Below are 20779 nucleotides of genomic sequence, written 5' to 3'. Positions count from 1 at the left end.
TAGTTTCTTTGAGCTATTAATATTTATCAGTGTAAGAGAGAATCTATCTCAAACATAGAAAATAACAAAATCTCATCTCAAATTTAAAAAAAGAATGATTTTCTTTGTGAGTGTGAGAATACAAGAATCCTTATGATTCCTAGCCTCTTCTAATGGCATCTGGTGGAGATGTAGCTCATTGTCATGCACCCCATGGTTCTATCTGCCTGTGGTCCACATGCAGTGCTCACTGATGTGAGCTACACCAAACCTCTACTGGTGATAGGATCAAAATGAAAACACTGTGGGCAATATTTTAACAGAATTTACAAGGACCATAAAATATTAGCAGTCCAAAATATGAAGGTAAAGGTGGAACCACACAGTGTAGCCGAAATGCATATAAAATGTCTTTATGTATCAGCAGTTATATAACAGAGTGGTGATAAAGCAGGATTATTGCAGATGATGTTTATTGTTGTACTTTGTAAAAAAAAAATAAGATATGCATTGTTATTCATGTCAGGTGAACATTAACATTCAGTCTAAATCATTTGTTTGTTTACATGCAAACAAATTCTGGGTATGCGTTTAAAATTACTATTACACAAGAATTTGTTTCTTTTTGCAGACTGTCTGGCATTTATAATATCCTTTATATAATGACACTGATAATGCAGACATGTGGGTTAAAATTGCACTGTTATGCTCTGTTAGTGAATATATGGTGCTATCATTAGGTTCTGACATTATTTCATAATAATCTTCTCATTGCCTCTAAGCCATATTTGTTTTCATTCGTGCCATCACAGAGTACTGGGCAGAGATGTCTGTCAGCCTTTGTGAATTTGACATTTCCTGTGTTTCTTCAGAAATCTAATTAAATTTTGGAATGTAAATGGATGAAATTCTTCTCCTCTGGGCTCTTCTCGTATTTAATCAGGTGCTGTGACAAAGAGCTAACACATATTTTTACAGCCACAGCCATGGCACGTAGCTTTAAGAGAACTGAGGTTTAATTCACGGGATGAGCAACACTTCTCAGGAGTGAGCAGCTATAAGTTTAGTGCCTTGCTTGAGGGCATATTGTATTGTTTAGTATCTTAAGATGATGTTTGTTGTGAATTAGTGCTATGTGAATAAATTGAATTGAATACTGTTGTAAACTACTGAGAAACATATAGCACTTACTGTACTTAAGCAACCTGTCTTTATTCATTGTAAATTGTTCTTTTGTGTCACATTCTTTAGCAGCATCCTGAAGTTATTATTGATCAAGGCTATTCCCCTTCCCAATGAATAGCCTGTATACTTGCATTCAGCATTGACCAAACCTAAATTATTACTCAATTATAGTCAGTTGTTGGACAAATAGCAATACATTGTTTTGACTCTGTCCTCCAGCGCTTTGGATTAGAAATTAAAATGACCATGAGGCTACAGCACGAGCATTTTGATTTGTTCTGATAGTGTGATATATCAACAGTTTGCCGTAAAAAGTGCATATGATTCCCACTCTGGTACTGCTTGTGATTCTTACACTACCCTTTTTCAAACAAAGTCAGCACTTTAAAAGAAATTCTTTTTGTTACGTTTCCAATCTAGTGCCCACGAGTAAAGAGCCAAAACAAAACAAATTTGTGTTTTGTATTTTGGTCCAAATTTCTAAGGAATGTGCTGACTGTATGTATGGAGACAATACACAGCCAATACTTGTTCCCTGGTTAAATCCATATTTTTGGAAGAGAAAAATGCTACCTCACCCTTCTGTGATGTACCATTTCATATACACACATTGCAAGCCGTACAGTATCATTTACCCTGTACATTGAAATCCATCCAACAGCTATCTCCCTTTAAAAAGTGATTGCAATCGTTTACCTAAAACGTGTGTAAAACCTAAGGCCCAGTGGTGGCCTAAAATATTTGAGCAGTCTTTCATTTCTTGGCACTGTGTCTGCTAATATATAAAAGCTGCATAGTATCTGATGGAACACACTGCTTATCTTCTGCTGTCAGTGCTCTTTCGTCTTTCTATATGTGTGTGAGATATCGAGACAGAATTTAATATCTACCCTCTCCCTTTGCCCTCACTGCATGACTTAAGTCTACCATGGACCACAAAGGGCCAGCGTCAAGCTGAATAAAGTACCACCACCATCATGTTCAGATTTCTTTTATAAATCCTTATTACTCCTGTTTATGTTTGACGAATGAATGATTGACATCTATTGAGAGTAGCTAGTGTATACTCTTTAGATATTAAACCTCCTGAGTGTCCTTTAAAACAGGTGATCTTTGGAAATGAAGGTATGAGTTACACATGCTGTAGATGAACTGGGTCATGCAGACATGTCTGGTCTCCAAACACTGGCCCAGCTTCCATGAGATACCATAGTCAGACTGGCGCCACTGTCTCCAGCGGGGCCAAAGAAGATGAGCTGGCTAGCTATTCCACAGTCAGAGTTGTATCTTTTACGGTTCTATTTAACCTCCTTTTCTCTATAAATAGAATTACAATAGCTTTGGCATTACCAGAAACAGTAAATATAGAGAGAGTCTCTGAGTATTTGTTGTGAATTTGTATATGCACATTTTGACATATCATGACAGGCAGAAACAGCTGCTGGAGTATGCAGCGCACTCTGATGGAACCCATGATGATGAAACTAGAGTGACCTGATTTATTAGTACACAAGCATCTGCAGAGGAGTCACAGGAAGTATTTCCATATGAATTTTCTGGGCATTTGACATGGGAGGCATGAAGGACTCGTTCGTTGAAAAAAAAAGAAAAGAAGGGCCCATCTTTTGCAAGTGGGCGGAGAGTCTAAAATAAAATCAGCTGTCACTGTCTGCTTGTTGGACAGAGGTGAAAACATAGTACTGGAGCTGGTCTCCAACACTCACTGGGATTTGCTTTTGGCTTGGAAAGACCCTGCAGGGAGGGGGTACAGTGTCCTTCGTGTGGGATTCTACCTGTTGAGCTCATATTTGTATAATTCACTTTTTACCTGGTAGGTACAATAATGAACACTAAAAGTGGTGGTGATGTTTTTATAAAACAAAAACAGCATGTGAATGATTTTGGCTTTGTTAAATTATATCTTTATGTAAATAATCCTGCATGCAAATGAATTGTGAATACAATATAACAGGATAATGTTCTTTTGATACCTAGACACCTGGCACTGAATTTTTAATTGTACTGTAAATTCATTAATATTGTCACCATGCTAAGTACACTTCCACTCAACATACAGTGTCAGATATTAAAATTGTGATATTAAAGTATCAGAGATTAAAATTGTTCAGTTAACTATTTCCAAATACACTTCAGTGGTGTTTGTACTAAGGCCAATGCCTTTAGGTGCTATGTTGCTCTAGTTCCACATCACTACACAATCCATTAAATGAGGAATACCAAGGACTAATTACAAATCAAGGCACCAATGCAGTTCAGAGAGCTTCGACCTCCCAACTTTCCACTATATTTTACTGAGAAACACGACCCTTCATGGTTAAGTTTAAAATAGGATTGGTTTATTTTTGCATATACATGGCGCCTAGATTACTTCACATTCTTGTTATTTGAGCTCACATTCCAACCTAACATGTCATGGGATAGCGTCAGACTGTCAATAGATTTTTTTGGCTACAAATTTTTGTTCTCACCACAAAAATTAACAGCCTATGCCTTCAAGACCTTAAATGGAATATGGGTTAGGGCATAGTTTTTTTTCTGCTATATTTTCACCATTAAAATTAAGTTTAAAAATAAAAGAACTAAAGTTTCTAATTTTAAACGTTTTGTAACACCTTTTCCACCACTCCAAGGCATAAATACCTCATCTTATGGGTTAACACCATCAATAAAGGGAAGAAGATGGAATACACCAAATTTTTTTAAAAACATTTTCTTCTCTAATATAAAATAAGAAAACTGAGGATTTTGTTTATCTAATTTGGCATTTCATTGGCTCAATATATTATTGAGTTTTCAATATCTGAAAACTGGAAAATGATATGCAGTGATTAAATTTGTCACCTTCCTACCAGAACTAATCTAACAAATGTGAAATATTACATCATGTTTGCGGTCTGAAAGTATTTCGGGTATATGTTAAAATGTATACATGTTTCAAACAGTGATACTTCAACACAGAGGAAAAATTAAGAAAAATGAAGGAAACATAATACATATTATACATACATATGTATTATTTACATCAAAACATTTCTAACCACAAAAACAGGGGTGTGAATACGACACTTTCACAAACATACAAAAATGTTGTGTCAGCAAATGGCTTGTTATGAAGTTTGTGGGCGTTAAGAGTTGGAAGAATTTATTATCACTGACTATTGTAGCGTCACATTAAAATACTGTGTTAACAATATTGATCTTTATTTTCTAGACTGTTATTAACACAATTCCAGACATTTTTAGAGTTGAAAATGCCTAAAATGTTTAAAGCAAATCTGAATGTCTACTCGTCTCACATCCTGGATAATCACCTATAACTAATGACACAATTCTACTTTAATGATTATTATTAAATGTTAACCAATTTTTCAAAGAGGACAAGCTCAAAATGTCAACGCAATTTAATTGAGCATTTCAAAGAGAAAAGGCACCTGGGTCGCTATCTTGAGGTACATTTTGAGTCATCACCTTACATCATTTACGCAGCTCTCACAGGTATGAGTTATTATGCACCTTGTAGCATTTCTGTCTTATAGACAGTAAATTGTCTCTATGAACAGACCAGATAGACAAACTTAACTAAACTTAATTGCTTTTATCAACCAAAAAGTCCCAGAATGTTACGCACCTTTTAAGAAATCTTGCACATCCTGTTAGTATAAACAATTTGAATATTGTCTATGTAAATCATTTTGAAGTTCCTTCACCAGAGTGCACTATGGTTGCCCCTTGAAAGCATTATCACAGCTCAAATGTTTTGGTGTGTTGGGAATGTACTTACAAACCAATCAAATGCAGTACAAGGATAATTGATAAATACATATAGAAAAATAATCATATTCCTGTGATGTACTAGAAAATCCTAAATCAATCTGATATAAGCTGGCTTTAAAAACAAAATGTTAGCAATACTGTAACACACAGGGCTCTGACACCCTTAGAAGTGCTTTCGCTGCATGTTGTTACACCACTACATATTGTTAGCTGATTCTTGAAGCTTGATTATACATAAAAAAATATGTAAGAAATGTTTACTTTGACAGTTTTTTTTTTTGGCTATTTCTGGCTTAGCTGCTGGCAGCACAATTTTGACGAGGGCAGGACTTCCTAAAAGCAATTTAAACCAGAGGAACAGGATTCACTCTGTGGACTCAGAGGTCATCCCACTGACCAACTGTGAGGCCTTGCACCAGGCAGCTGTCTCCAATCTCCAGCAGGGTACTTTACCTTTTGCTCATGCTATGTTACCTGCCAGATGTGCTTGCACTGAAAAGAACTTTAGTCAGAGGCTAAAATGCTGTGGCTAATTGTATTTGTTGTTTACTGGCTTATGTTGTTTAGTTTAGTCACGGCACATATTGGCATCAAGAATTGCACAGTAGCTGAGCTGCACTGAACTGGTATTGTAACCATTATTGTTAGTGCAGCATTACAGGAGATAATGACAGGTTTGCGGCAGAGAAAAGGGGCTCAGCAGTCTTGCATATGCATTTTTAAATAGAGGGGGATATGAGACTATCCTAACAGGGCAGAATATAGAGGACAGTTGCAGAAAACATAAAATATTTTTGGCAGTGTGTGTGTGTGTGCGTGTGCGTGTGTGTGTGTGAAAGTGAGACACTTCCATGAGAGAGAAAGTAAACTGCTTATAGCATTAGTGGCACCGAGTTTGACGGTGGCCTGTGCTGAATGTACACCAGACTGATCAGCCCTATTAGGCATCTGTTTGATTTCAGGTTTTGTACAAGTAGTAAAAGTAGTGGCACCTAATAATATTTCCTGCTACATTAGGTCATGGAGGAGTCTGAGGTCTGTTCCCTGCCTGGGGGACTTGCCAGTGTGAGGAAACAATTTGAGGTCCAGGAAACTGCAACATCACACAATGTAACCCAGTTCCATTTTCATCAGAGATCTGCACAGGTATATTCACAGTATATGCAGTCCCTCCATCAGTTTTAAAGTAATTGGAGCTGGCTGTGTTTAAATGATTAAACCACTTTTTAAATGAACTGGCTTCTGTTTTATACCCTTTGATTTAGCTTTCCATCTGTGTCACTGCATGGGGAGCTTTGCAAGTAAAATGGGCACATTTAGGCTGAATTTTAACTCTGAGGCTCCTATTACATTACACTGCACCAATACCAGAGCAATGTGTGTGGTTTTAAGTTACAGATATTACTTGACATTTCTTGCATGAAAACCTCCAGGGCGCTTCTGTAACACTTACACTGAAGCACTTTATAATAAAAACCTAACAAAGCAATGGGAAAAAAATATTTTTTTCTTTTTGCTGTATTAGAATATGAGTGAGTAGCTTGGCACCTATTTTTTCAACTTGCATCCATCTGTGTTTATTCATTTTAAACCTCAGTGAGCAATCTGCTCCCGCATCTTCTCTGCATGTTGTTCAGTTGTGTGCTATTAGACTTTGGCTGGTGGAGTAAATTGGAGTGGACTAAACTCACATCTGTGGCTTTGACAAGGCAGGTGATGTGGTGAAGTGAGACAGAGAGAGTCATCTGTGTGAGTGCCTGCTTGTGTAGCAAGCACACATATTTCAGTGTTGTTTGACAACTACTGTGTTCATCTTCACAGGAGATGTCAAACTCTGAGGTGACAATGTCGAGTGGCAGCAGGCAGGTCGACCCAGGCAGTCAGCTGCTTTATTTCAACCAAGAAACAATGGTACCGAAACATTCAGTATCTGAATTCCCGCAGGTGGTCTTTGCCACTGTGCTAAACACATTGATTGCCTTGTTGAGTAAAAACTGTAACTGATTGCAATCAATCAAATTTGTGTAATTAATGCTTGTTCAGTAGCCTTTGAAAGATTAAAAACTTTACTTTTCACGAAAAATGTGTAACACTCACTGGGTATTTTTGAATAGCTCAATGCAACTTTTTAATTCCATTTATTTTTGTCATATCTCATTTTACAAACAAACACAGGTATCACACTGCGACGGAAACATGGCACCCAGTTACGAAAACCATCAAAATGAAACAGGTAGAATGTTGTTCAGCTATTTTTCAAATCTCATCCATACATACTTTCACAGCACAACAATTAAAGCCTTTCTCTATATTTATGTCTGTTCTGACTTTTAGAAGAGGAGTTTCCCAGGTATACCACAAAAGAACTGAGGGATCACTTTGAAAGAACAATAGAGGAGGCTGCTCCGCACAAGCCAGTTATTGTAAGTATTTCTATTTAACTTGAGCTTGGATTTGAAGGATGTGAACATGTGGGGGGGAAATATTATTGCATTTCACATGTTTCAGACAGTAATAATTCAAGATGATGAATATATATATTTATTAAAGTCATGAACTTTAAAATTTTAGTGAGGTGAGTTGTGCAAACATAATTGTGTTGTTTTACTAGATATGTCAATCAAAAATAATTGAAATCATGATCTGATTTATTCTGCTGACATTTATTTTCCACATAACAGCTGAGGAACTGGAAGAGTGCAGCTGAATGTGCCTGCTCTGTATTGTACAATTATTGGAACAATGCTGTCAAAAAATGCAAAAATGACCATTGTCTTGTTTGTACGGTAGATGCATTTTTAATGAACAATCACTGTCCGTGCTAATCTACAAGACATATATTGCCTGTGACTGCTTGACAGTAAAAGCAACCCTGTGTTTCGCCAGTTGAACACCATGAAGCAGTTTAAGTAGTAAATGTTAGCATCAGCAGTAAGTCAATAAAAGACAAAAGACACCATAATAAGAAATCAAAATCGAAATCACACAGTATCATTAACCTTGGACTTACAGGTGTATTTGCTATACAATGACATTGACATGTTTTATCATCTCATTTTTCACTCTATTTAGAAGTGTTCCAACAAGGTAAAATAGGCATATAGCTTTCATTGAGTAGAGGTATAGATTTATAGTTATTTACCCACAAATATCATTTTTGTTCCTTAAAAAGATTGGACGTGGTATCACTCAACCTAAATGGTCCTCAAATGTGATACAAAACAACACAGTGACTACAGTGGTGTATGAGGGGGCCGCTACACAAGCAACAGAAAATACAACAGCTGCAGCGACAGATTATGAGGACTTTCAGCCCCCACTGGCTGAGGATTCTGACTATCTTCCACCCCCACCCCCAGACTTACTACAAATGCTGTCAGACAGCCAAAATATTCCGGCATGCCATTACTCATCTGAGCCTCCAGAAGCAGCAAACCCTTCCAAATACCCACTAAACAGAGAGGCTTACTCCAAGCAGAGGAGCATGTATGAGTTGAAACGCCTTTACAAGCACATTCATCCTGAGGTCCGTAAGAATATTGAGAAAGATTATTACAGTGACTACAATGAAACTGACAATAATCAGTTAGAGAGCCAGGAGTACATTTATGAGGATGATGGTTGTTATCCCGGTGATATCAATGATGAGGAATATGAGGAAATGGAAGAGATTCTCCCTGGAGATGTCCAGACGATGCGTTGGATGTTTGAAAATAAACCGCTGGACGCCATTAAAGACAAAACTCCTGACGAGGATGGAGAAAACAAGAAGATAACCCAACAGGAAGTAATTCTGGGAAAGGACGTGAGACGCACAGTTTGGATGTTTGAGACCAAGCCAGTGGATGAGCTGGGCTCACAAAATATCAACTCAATAGAAACCAAAAACAAATTCAACAAATTTGACAAAGGAGGTGTTCGTGCTGCTGCATGGTTGTTTGAAACCCAAACTATGGATACTCTAAACAAAATGCAAAAGGAGGAGGATTTAACAAAAGAGATTGTGTTTACAGAGGAAGACGGAATTGCTACCATTTACATGATTGATAATAAGTACATGGAAAGTCTTGGGCATACTGAGACCATTGATGAGAGCCACCTGCTGAGTCTAAGATCAGTGTTAGAGGAAATTAATGACGAAGTGAAAACTGTAACAAGTACTTTTGAGACTCAGTTTAAATGCATCATTATGGGACAATACAGCCAGATGTTAGAAATTAAGTCTGTGCGCAAAATTGAAACTGAGTTGGAGAACTCTATCGCTTCACGCTGGCTCTTCGATACCCAACCCTTAGACATGACAGACAGAGAACCTACCTCTCTGAAACTTGTGTGCAGCCTTTCCATGGAGGACAGCAATAAGGGAGACTGGGGCAGGTGGCTGTTTGAGATAAAGACATTGGATTCTCTCAATGAGTGGGAAAGCTCCCAAATAGAGAAGAAAGAGATCATTGGAGCTGATGTACGCAAGCACTGCTTAGTTTTTGAAACTAAGCCAATGGATTCTCTGAAGGATGATTCCAATGCCAGACCTCAGTCAATTGAGGAAGTTATTGGAGGAAATGTTAGATCCGCAAGGCACTTTTTTGAAAGCAGCCCACAAGCAGAAAGGAAAAATTGCCCTGAGGTTGGTAAACTTAAAAAAGCAAGAATAAATGAAGAAATGAAAGGAGATGTAAGACACCAAAAGTGGCGTTTTGAGAGTCAACCTCTAGAGCAAATCAGAGAGGAGAAGAAGCAGATTACACGAACTGTTAATATTGAGGACGACCTTAGACAGGAGGATGGCACAAGCTGCAGGGCAGATGTTCGTAAGAACTGCTGGGTATTTGAGACTCAGCCAATGGATACCTTGAAAGATTATTCAAATAGTCATCCTTCTACAAATGATGAAATTATTGCAGGTAATGTGAGCTCAGCCAGGCATTATTTTGAAACGATTCCAGCCGAGGAGTTGAAAGAGCTTGCCGAAGTGGGCAAACTAAAGAAAACAGTAGCACTTGACAATGAAAAGGGTGATGTTAGACATCAGAAATTGAGATTTGAAAACCAACCACTGGAACAGATTAGAGAGGATGAGAAGGAAGTCGTTCGAACAATCGACCTGGAAGAAATTAACAAAGTGGATGTCTCAAACTACAAGCAAATATTTGAGAATACAGATTTAAACATGAGGAACGAATCTCAAAAGATTGTCATAGAAGGTGTAAAATCTGGCTCTGTGAAATCAAATAAAAACCTGTTTGAGTCTACGCCTCTGTATGCCATGAAAGACAGCTCAGGTCACTTCCACGAGGTGAGAACAGTGCATCGTGAAGAGATTGTGAAAGGAGATGTAACAACCTACAAGTGGATGTTTGAAACACTACCCATCGACCAGTTTGATGAAAGCATGAATAAATACCAAATTATTAAGGGAATATCTAAACAAGAAATAGAGTCTGGTGATGTTAAAACTGCAAAGTGGTTGTTTGAAACACAGCCTCTTGATGCTATTAAGTACTTTAGCAATATAGAAGACGAAGAAGTTGTGGGGACGAGTAAAAGCCTTGATACCATGAAGGGTGACGTGAAAACCTGCAAGTGGCTTTTTGAGACAAAACCAATGGACATCCTATATGAAAGAGCTGAGGTAAAGAGTGAAAATGAATCTGAGGAAATGTGCAAGGGAGATGTAAAAACCTGCACATGGCTCTTTGAGACGCAAGCACTTGATACTATCCACGATGAGACAGAGACCGTTCTGAAAACATGCACAGTGAATCAAGAGGACATCAGAGGAAAGGATGTACAAACGGCTTGTTTCCTCTTTGAGACTGAGAAACTGGAGAACCTCACCGGGGAGGACAAGGGCTCATTCAAACATGTTACGCAGATAGACATTGCGTCCGGAGATGTGTCAAGGATGAAGTACATTTTTGAAAACCAAACAACCGATATCATGACTTCTACAGCTGAAGAAGTGATGCAAAAGCTTAAGATAGATCAGACTGAGGACATACAAAAAGGAAATGTGGTGAGTTGCAAACGGCTCTTTGAAAACCAACAAATAGATGCAATACACAATAGCCAAGACGAAACCTTGAGCAGCCGGACAGTGAACGACGTGCAAGGAGGAGACGTAGATAAGGGACGCTTTATTTTCGAAACCTACTCCTTGGATAAAATCCATGAGGTGTCCTCTGAAACAGACACAGAGCTCATGAAAACACAAAAAATATCCTGTTCTGAAGATGAGAAGGGTGATGTGAGAAATTACACCATGATGTTTGAAACTCAGCCTCTTTATGCCATTCAGGACAAAGAGGGCCATTACCACAAGGTCACCACTGTCACAAGTGAGGAGGTGACACATGGAGATGTACTGGGAACCCGGTGGTTATTTGAAACCAAACCCCTTGACACTATCAAGGACACAGATGAGGTTTATATAATCGAATCTGTCACACAACAGGATGTTCAAAAAGGAGATGTCACGTCTGCCAAGTGGAAATTTGAGACACAGCCGCTTGACAGGATTGCTGAAGAAAAGAAGGCATTAGTAAAAACTGTGGACGATATTCAAGGAGGCAATGTTAGGATGAATAAGCATCATTTTGAGTGTGAGGCCCTGTCGCAGCAATCTGTTAGAACAGTTAATGTGAGTGAAATACAAAAAGGTGATGTCAGTACTGCAAAATGGAGATTTGAAACTCAGTCTATTGACAAGATAAGAAGCATGAGCTCTGAAAATCTGATAGAAACTGTTGAAAAGGAGGAGGTTGCAAAGGGAGAGGTTAAACACTCGGTCTGGCTCTTTGAGAAAAATCCTCTTGACCACATTAAAGAGACAAACAAGGATGAGGACACAACAGTTACTCCAGAGGAGATTCCCAAAGCAGATGTAAAGACAACAACGTGGCTCTTTGAAACAACACCGTTTGATGACTTTAATGAGACAAAAGTTGAGAAGACGGAAATCCTGGGCAAGAGTATCAAAGGAACGCTTGAGGAGCTATATGGTCAGAAAATGGTAAAGTCGAAGGGAATACTCATTGAAGCTGATGAAATTGGCGATGTTAGGATGGCAAAATACCAGCTAATGAATAAGCAGTCTCCAGAGATTCAACGAGAGGAAGTTATCAGTGGCGATCTGGAAACTATTATGATGAACCTTCTGAACAGACACGAAAGAAATGAGCGGCAGATAGTCATTGATTCAGAGCAGAAGGGTCATATCAGTTCGACAGTACAGCAGCTATTCAACCAAGAGAGAGAGAGCACTATTGAAAGGGAGGAAATATTACGAGGTGACATTCAGGAAGCTATAAACAACCTTTTTAGTGAGGGGGGTGGATCAGCGAAACATGGAGTACTCATCCAGGAGGATGAAAAAGGAGACGTACAAATGACAATTTATTCCCTTCTCAATAAACAAGACAATGTTAATGTTGAAAAAGAAGACATTGTAAGAGGGGATATAAAGAGTGCTCTTGAAAGACTGTCCAGCTCAGACAGGCCAGATCAGGCAGTGAAGATAAAGGTAGAGGAAACTGAAAAAGGAAATGTCAACTTTTACTCTACATGCATTGAATCTGGGGCTCTTGACTATCTTAAAAAGCTTCATTTAGGAACTGATGAGACACTATCTGACAGTGCAGAAAAGGAGGAGATTGTTGGAGGTAATATCAAGGGCACAAAACTGATCCTAAGCCGTAATCAATCGCAAATTGAGCGTACAATAGAGGATGTTATACCTGGTGATGTTCACAACACTGTGAAAGTTTTTATGTCAGAGCCAACTGTCTCTCAAGAGAGACTCCAAAAGGAGGAAATAGTCAAGGGTGATTTAAGAGCCACTTTGAATTCATTGTCAGAATCAGTGAATCAGACAGTTGTTGTGGAGAAAGAAGAAGTGGTGAAAGGCAACATACCAAAAGCTCTGCTGTGTCTGGAGAGGGCTCAGCAGCGTTGCACAGAGATGGAGAGGCCAGTTATCATACCAGGCAATATCAAAGGGGCTCTTAGATCTCTTGAAAAGTCAGCCACATCCAGACTCGATGCTGTTGTTGAGGATTTAGTTGCTGGAGATGTGAAGGCCACACTAAAATCTCTGGAGCTGGCAAAGCAAGCAGTGAAGGAAGTTGAAAAGGAGGAAATTATGAAGGGTGATATTCACATGGCAATGCAAAGCCTACAAGATGCCTCCAGTGAAAGAAAAAAATATCAGCAGGAAATAGATGTTCAGGGAGATGTCAGAGGAACAATTCAGCTGTTTATGGAGCCTCCACCATCACCAAGGATGCAAAGAAGCCCGAGCCTCAAGGGTGACGTAAAGGGAGATGTGAAGATGTCAATTAAGTCTTTATATGAGAAGCAAGAGCAAACCCAGCTGGAGAAAGAAGAAGTGATAAAGGGTGATGTTAAAGCCACTATTAAATCACTGCTGGAAACTGCACAACGTGAAACTCCCAAAGTCAGGCTTGGATCATACAGAAGAGTTAAAGTCAAGCAGAGCCCTCCAGTTAAAAACCTGAATGCTGATGCACAAAGGAACATACAAAAGATAAAAACAGCTAATGTGTCTAAAGCGTCAAAAGAAAATCACTCCCTCGCTAATGAAACAAAAACTGTTAGAAAACAGTCGAGTGCTGTGCCGCAGTCAGCTCAGGAATCAACAGCTGTGGTGGAGCACAAAACAATAACCCAAAACCATGGTATCAGAACATTAAAGACAGAGTTTTGTAATCTGAAGGCAAATACAAAGGGAATGACAAAACTAGATAAAACCAAAGTGAAAACTAATGTTTACATTTTAAAACCAGAAGTTGCAGAACCTGACCTGCCTCTCCCACCTCCACCTCCACCAATGGGAGAAACTGACCTGCCTCCTCCTCCCACTCCTCCTCCTCCCACATTTGATCCTGACATTGATCACCTTCCTCCTCCGCCACCACCACTTGCCAGTGAGCAGGACTTCCTCCCACCTCCTCCATCTCAACAAGAACTGGAGAGCCTGCCAGCACTAGCAATTCATCCTTCACCAGCCAAAGCAAAGAAGATGACAGTGAAAAAAGTAAAAGCTCCAGCTTTATACCCTGTCCCAAAGCTGGAGCCTAAATATGACTTCAATAAAACACAACAGGTGGAGGTAAAATCAGACAAAGTGGTAGAAATTAGCCAAAACCAATTGAAGACAACAGTGCATACATCAAAAACTGTTTCATGTGAAATCCCTCCTCCACCTGAGTCACCACAACCATTAAAGAAAGTTCACATCTCCCCTGTGAAATTCACCCCTCCACCCTCTCCTACTGCCTTTATGAGAGGTAAAATGAGTAAATTTAACACTCCACTGATAAAAGCAGAAGAAAAGTACCGGATGCTGAAGGAGGAAAACACACCCCCAACCACTCCAACTCCCAATTACACACATGAGTCAGTTACCGCTGCTCTCGAAATGCTTTCCAACCAAGACGCTGAGCAGTCAAATAACACTGCATCAGAAATACCACAGCAGAAAGCTGAAGAGACTGCTCTGATTGTTCATCCAAACTCTGCACCATGTGATTTAACCAAGCATGTTGTTATTTCAAATATCACCCAGAGCAATGTCAGCGCCAGTCATGAGAAAGGGCTCACAGAATCTGCAATTATATCCACAGCTAAACAGCAAATAGTCTCTAATGAGACTTCTAAGGTTGTCTCTGCTCAAAAGACTTTATCTGTCTCAGCTGTTAGACAACAGATGCATACAACAACACAGAAAGCTGTTTCCTCCAAGCAGTCTGCTCAGTCTGTCATGACTAACAGAGCCCAGACCTCAATCAATGATGTTGCAAAAATTGAAAACATAACTGCTGATAGAAAAAAGGACCCAAAGAACCTAAAAATGAAAGGAATTAGTAATTCTGAACACACAAACAAAGGTGAAATGTGCTTTAATCAAATCCCTATTGAAATAGTAAAATCTGAAATTGCTGCCATAGTTGACGCAAACATGAAACCTGAGAGCAAGAAGATCAAAGATAAAACAGCACCAGAATTACCCAATGATCAGTCATCCAAAAAGGAAACTGTCATTTCAGACAAAAATGTAAAGGAGTCTAAACCACCACAGCGTGATAACAAAAAGAAAAATGATCATTCTCCTACAAAGAATCAAGAAAAAGTTTGCTATGAGCCAATTCAAACAGAAAATACAACTGCCCATACAGATGGAAAAACAGGCAAACCAAATCAAAAGGTGAAAAAGAACAATAAACAAGAAAAGCAAGTAGATATAAAAATGTCCATCGAGCATGAGAAACTTCTACAAGATGTGAAGGTAGAAATGGAGGAAACTACTGAGGTCAAAGTGATCAGTGAAGCTAAAGGAGTAAAGACTGAGCCAAAGCAGAGCATTAAAAAAGTTCCTCCTCATGCTGCTACTTTGGCACCTTCTGTTACTGTGAGTATAGACAGTCAACCAGAAACTCTGGCAAAGAAGAAGAAAAAATCCAAAAAGTCAAAAGGGGTGGTACAATGTGGCCAATGTAAAGATGTTTCTGTAGATTCAAAGAAAGATGTTATTGAAACCAAGGCAGAAACATCTGAAAAATGCCATCAAACTCAGGACACCATTAAAGTTTCCCAGATTCTCAAGGGTACAAAAGAAGAGCAAATTCAAGTCGAGAAAGATGCCATTACTACAGAAAGCAAAGACAATCAGGATTCCCAGCAACAAAAAGTAGTTCAAAAGCATGCTAAGGCAGCTCAAAAGAAGAAAGGAGTGACAGTTATTCAGGCGAGCACAGAGGAGCCACCAGAAGAAAGTACGAATGTTCCAATTACAAGCAGGTTTGAACAAAATGAGGAGGTGAAGTTCACAACAGGGAAAACAGAGGAATCTCAGAGGGGAGAGGTTCAAGTGTTAATCTCCCACATCAAAAAGATACAAACTGTTTCAGAAAAGACTGATTCTAAACCAGATGAGAGTCTGCTCAGTACTGTCCCAGATTGGTTTGTGAGTCCACAGAGAAAACCCAACTTGGAGGGATGTGTGGTTGAAAGCGATGCCCATAATAGTGACAAAATTCTCACACATGTGAGGAAACTAGCAGAGGATAAACTAATGCATCTGGAAGCTACTGACACAATGAAGAAAGATGAAAGCGAGTCCATTTCTGAAAAAGGCACTTCTGCTACAGCAACACCCAGAATATCCAAGATCAGTATTGGTTCTGCCAAAATTGAAAACCAAAGAAAGAAAAACACCACTCAAGTAAAAGGAAAGGAAGAAGCCAATCAGTGTAAGTCTGTCGACCTCCGGGCTCCCTCGCCGTCACTCCGAATGCGCTCTCCCTCGCCAACATTCATCACTATAGAATCCACCCGAAGAACCGATTCGCCCCAGAGAGTTACTCCATCACCTACTCTACTGCACAGGCCGCCAACACCTCCAACACCGCCACCACGCAGATGTGACACCCCAACATCACGCCTCACAAGAATCACACCTTCTCCAACTTTTGACAAAGCAGAAAATTTGGCTCGACTGAAAGACACAACAGCCAAGCTCTCACGTGGCGTCACCCCTCCGCCACTTCTTTCTCCCCAGACAATCTGGGAAAAGAAATCAGAGATTGTGGAATCGCCAGCATCATTCCATCGGAAAATCAGAATCGATTCCCAGGTTGGGGAGACTTTGGGGACGTTGCTTGCGACAGAAAAACCTGAAAAGAGTTTATCTGAGGAGATTTGGCAGGCTGAACACGTACAAAAAGATCTAGCTAAAATTTCAGAGGTTGTTAAAGGAAATGAAAAAAGAAGCAAGCCAGAGATCCGCTCGCAAGTGTGTCAAAATGACATAGATCTCATTGAAGCTTCAGGTATCTCAGAGCCATCTGTATCTGTCAAAGAAAAGACAGAGTTTTTTGAAGAGGCTCAAAAGGCTAAAATTAATAAGATCTATGTACGAAAAGAGCCTATTGCTATACCTGAACGACTGGGCCCAGACATGGAGGAGTGTGAGGCAGAAAAAAAGAACAAAGAAAAAGATGGGCTTCCCAGGGCGGACTTGTCTAGTCTTGTAAACAAATTTGAATCACCAGAAGAGAAAATATATAACAGAAAAGAGCTTATCCCACTCACAGAGCGGCTTCACAATGAGGCTGAAAGCATAGATTGTGACAAAGAGAAAGTAGACATCCTGGAACAGGAAATGCCAAGTTTTGACATTCAGGCTATTAAAAATGTTTTTGAACTGGCTGAGCAAAGTTCTTCCTTCAGACAGGAGAAAGCGGATCAGGAGGAGCCTATGTCAAGCCTGAGTGAAACAACAGCAGACACTTCAAAGAGGAAAAGTCCTCCAGAGACAAAGGGAAGCTCACGGCAGAGCACTCCCCTCCCTACACAGAAACATGAAGTAGAAAGCATGCCAGCAGAACCATCAGCCCTCTGTGAAACCAAATCAGTCACAGAGCATTTCTCTAATGTCGATCAGTTTTGTAACAAAGTCAGAGGAACAAGGACAGCCATCACTGAGCATTTTGAGAGCGCCTCGACCCAGCAGGCCCCGTTTTCCTACGCTGATGCAGTTAAAAGAAAGACTGCGACAGCGAGACGAACTGAACCCGACGATGAAGACGCCACTGAGAAGTTGCTGAGAAACTTCCACAAGACGTGGACAGAGAGTGAGACAGTTTTCAGAAGTCTTGGCTACACTTTGTCTGAAGAGACTGAAGTTGTGTCACAGCAGACAAAGACCTTCTCATCTGGTAAAGACCTGTAAAGCACAAAACAACAAAAACTAATGGCATGAACCATGAATGGGTTGCTTGTTCTGTGAGGTGACTTGTGTAAACATTTATTTATTTTGTATTTGTGAAACCAAAAGTGCTGGAGTTAACCAAAGATTGGAGCCAGGTTAGCAGCTCATCAGCACACTGACTTGATCACAGCAATACTAACACGCTGTTCAATATGGTTAGAGCCTTAGTTTTACCATGCTAATCTCTGCTAACTAGTGCTGAACACAGCTGTGCATGATAGGATTTGCAAGAGTACTGCAGGATTTTCTTTATAAATCAAAAATGGTGCTGTAGGAAACAAGATGAGTCTGGACCAAAATGTTGGAAAGGCCAACAAGTCAGATCAGGTTTTACAAGTTTGACAAGTCTTAAAAATGTGAGTTTGGTAGTTTGTTCTGCAGAAAAGAATTATACCTTCATACCTACAGTGTGGTATGTTATATTGTGTTGGTTGTAGTTTTTGTTTTATATAGACTTCTGAAGCTTTCAAATAAGTCTTTTACTCTTCATGAGTTTGCCACTGATTGCAAATGCAACCCAATTACATCTGACAATCAGTGAAACAGTGATTAAGAGTCTTTCTCAACTTTATGATGAAATATTGTGATTTTAAGAACAACTCAACCACCTCCTTTATCTAAAAATGAAATTCACTTGAACAGTTTCTAAAAAAGTAAGTGTTTCGTTGAAGTTTCTCAGACTTTTGATTAGAAAAATATAATTCCAATTGGTCATGATAAGCACTGCTGTCACACTTTATTAGTAGGCTATGGCAGACCAGAAGCATCTACAGAAATGTACCTTTCGAACATGAGCACTACAGTAAACAGCATTCTGGCTGAGGGCTTGCAAATGTTACCGTTGCACTTTAGCGATGCATTTAGGCATAAATGGGTGAATGAAACAGAATCCTGATGATAATTATGAACCATTAAGTCCCAATAGGTTTATTTAAAGAAATGAATAGTCATGTTCCCTTTTATATGCACACATAATCTATTTTACTGCTTTGTAAGATTAACCATGATGAAAACTAAAGAAAAACTAAAGCTTATTGTTTCCATGTTGCCCAAAAGAAAAGCTTTTTACACAGGATAATAATAAAACAATTTGCATTTTATCTCTTTCAAACAGGTTCGAGTTCCAAAGTCGGAGCTCTGCACCATATGTCGGAGGAGAGCTTATCCGATGGATGCTCTGATAGTGGACAGAAAAAAGTACCATAAATCCTGTTTCTGCTGTGAGCACTGCAAAAACAAATTAAGGTAAACATCGTCCTTTGGGTTTAATTGACAGTTTGTTGTTTAAAATAAAAGAAACCATTTTTGTGGTTTTGAAGTTCTGCAGTGGTTAATGAAAGATGGTTCTTTTCTTGTAGCCTAGGAAATTACGTCTCTCTCCATGGACATTTCTACTGTTTACCCCATTACAAGCAACTTCTCAAGTCCAAAGGGAACTGTGATAATGGATTTGGGCAGAAACCTCCCGCAGGAAGTGGTGTACCTATCTCCTCACATCGGAAACTTGAATGTAGATATTCCATGAGCAGCATGAGTTCAGAGGACAAAACACACTGTGGTGAAAATGACACAAGAAAAACGTCTGATGACATCAAACCACATTACAACAAAATATCTGTAGTTTGGCCCCCACAGACTGATGCCCTGAAGAAAACCTTTAAAATAGAAGAAGACATTGAGCTAACTAAACCACAGTGGCCCCCTCTAGATAACTCCCCCATTTCTCCCAAATACCAACACAGAAAGGCTGTTCCCAGAAGTGTCCTTTGAAGTGAAATCACCCAAGTACACAGTTTAGTTAAATAAATCCAAAGAAAAAAGCACAAACAAGAATCAATGCTAGAATAAAATCCCAGCGAAGAGCTGTCCCGTAATCAAGGAAGTGGTTGGTTGAAAGTCATGCAGTTAAGTGATTTAAAGTGGCACCTGATATGTAGGCATGTGAAAGGAAGCTGTACTGTAAATACTTGTAAATGATGTTGAAAAGCTGGTTGTAAATGTAAGTATTAGAGAGATACCAGATGTGGACAGACTCTAGAGTGTGAACGGAGATGTGAAGTGGCTGGGCTGGAACTGACAGACCTATAACATGCTTTATTTCTCCCTCATTTTATTTATTTTTTATGTATGTGACACAAAAATCAAATTTACTCGTTTTAACTACTTCAACAATTATTCCCCTTGCTAAACTCAATTTAGCGGGTTGAAGAGCTCATAAATATCTCTTTTGGTTTGAAACTACATTTCTGTGTGGAATAAAGTGACAAGTGTACTACTTTTACATCAGCCGACTGTCCAAAATGTACAAGTCTCACAGCTCTTGGACATAGGACACAAAAAAGACTCACTTTTTAATTTTGCTTATTCTTTTTCACCCCTTATGTTTTGTCTGAACATTAATTGGTTAATTGTACAATTTAATCCGTTTTACTTTTTTACTGCATGCTGGTTCATGGAAATACCATGCATTCAGTCTGTGGACTATTTTTTTTTTCATCAGGGCTTTTACCTTTCAATATAACAACATTTGTGCATTTGCCTTTTTAGCACCTGGTGTGCCGACTACTAAAAAAGCATTTTGGAATTATTGTATTTATAATATTGAAAGTATATAATATAAACAAGTGAATTGGTGATAATTGTGTTTGTTTTGGACATTTGTATCCCATTTCAATCAACAAATGTTTTGCAATGCGGAATTATATTTTTTAGATTAGAGAGTTACTTTACTCACTTACTTTGTACAAGAAAACCCCTGATTCTGTCATGCCGTCAGGCTGGTTCACTTATTCTATTGCTGATCTAAAAGCAATAAAATGTTGTAATTCATTCGTCTGTGTAAGTATATGGCCTACTTTATGATTCGCATCAATATAGTGCATTTGATGTGTGAATCTATAGCTTCATCTGCAGACTTCATATTAGAAACTAACAGAAAGCACTGTCACAGAGCTTTTCAGGTGTGTGTCCGTTAGAGCCTGCCTTTGGTAGATAGGGTGAAGTCATCAGATCCCTTTAACACCATGATTA

The 20779-nt window shown here is 39.1% G+C and overlaps 1 protein-coding gene across 1 annotated transcript; it reads left to right on the top strand.

The window, feature by feature from the left end:
• Positions 1-2839: 2839 nt before the first annotated feature.
• xirp2b (xin actin binding repeat containing 2b) lies at positions 2840-19244 on the top strand. The gene is made up of 9 exons (XM_067516414.1): positions 2840-2995; positions 5257-5403; positions 5977-6105; positions 6781-6870; positions 7135-7192; positions 7294-7382; positions 8132-17696; positions 18864-18994; positions 19108-19244. Exons 3-8 carry the CDS (start codon positions 5980-5982, stop codon positions 18953-18955), a joined length of 10020 nt encoding a protein of 3339 aa, XP_067372515.1. The 5' UTR covers positions 2840-2995; positions 5257-5403; positions 5977-5979; the 3' UTR covers positions 18956-18994; positions 19108-19244.
• The last annotated feature ends 1535 nt before the right edge of the window (positions 19245-20779 follow it).

This window comes from Channa argus, chromosome 9 (assembly GCF_033026475.1).
Source record: "Channa argus isolate prfri chromosome 9, Channa argus male v1.0, whole genome shotgun sequence".
NCBI lineage: Eukaryota > Metazoa > Chordata > Actinopteri > Anabantiformes > Channidae > Channa > Channa argus.
The sequence above is the reverse complement of the archived record's forward strand: the minus strand, read 5'-3'. Positions and strand labels throughout refer to the sequence as shown.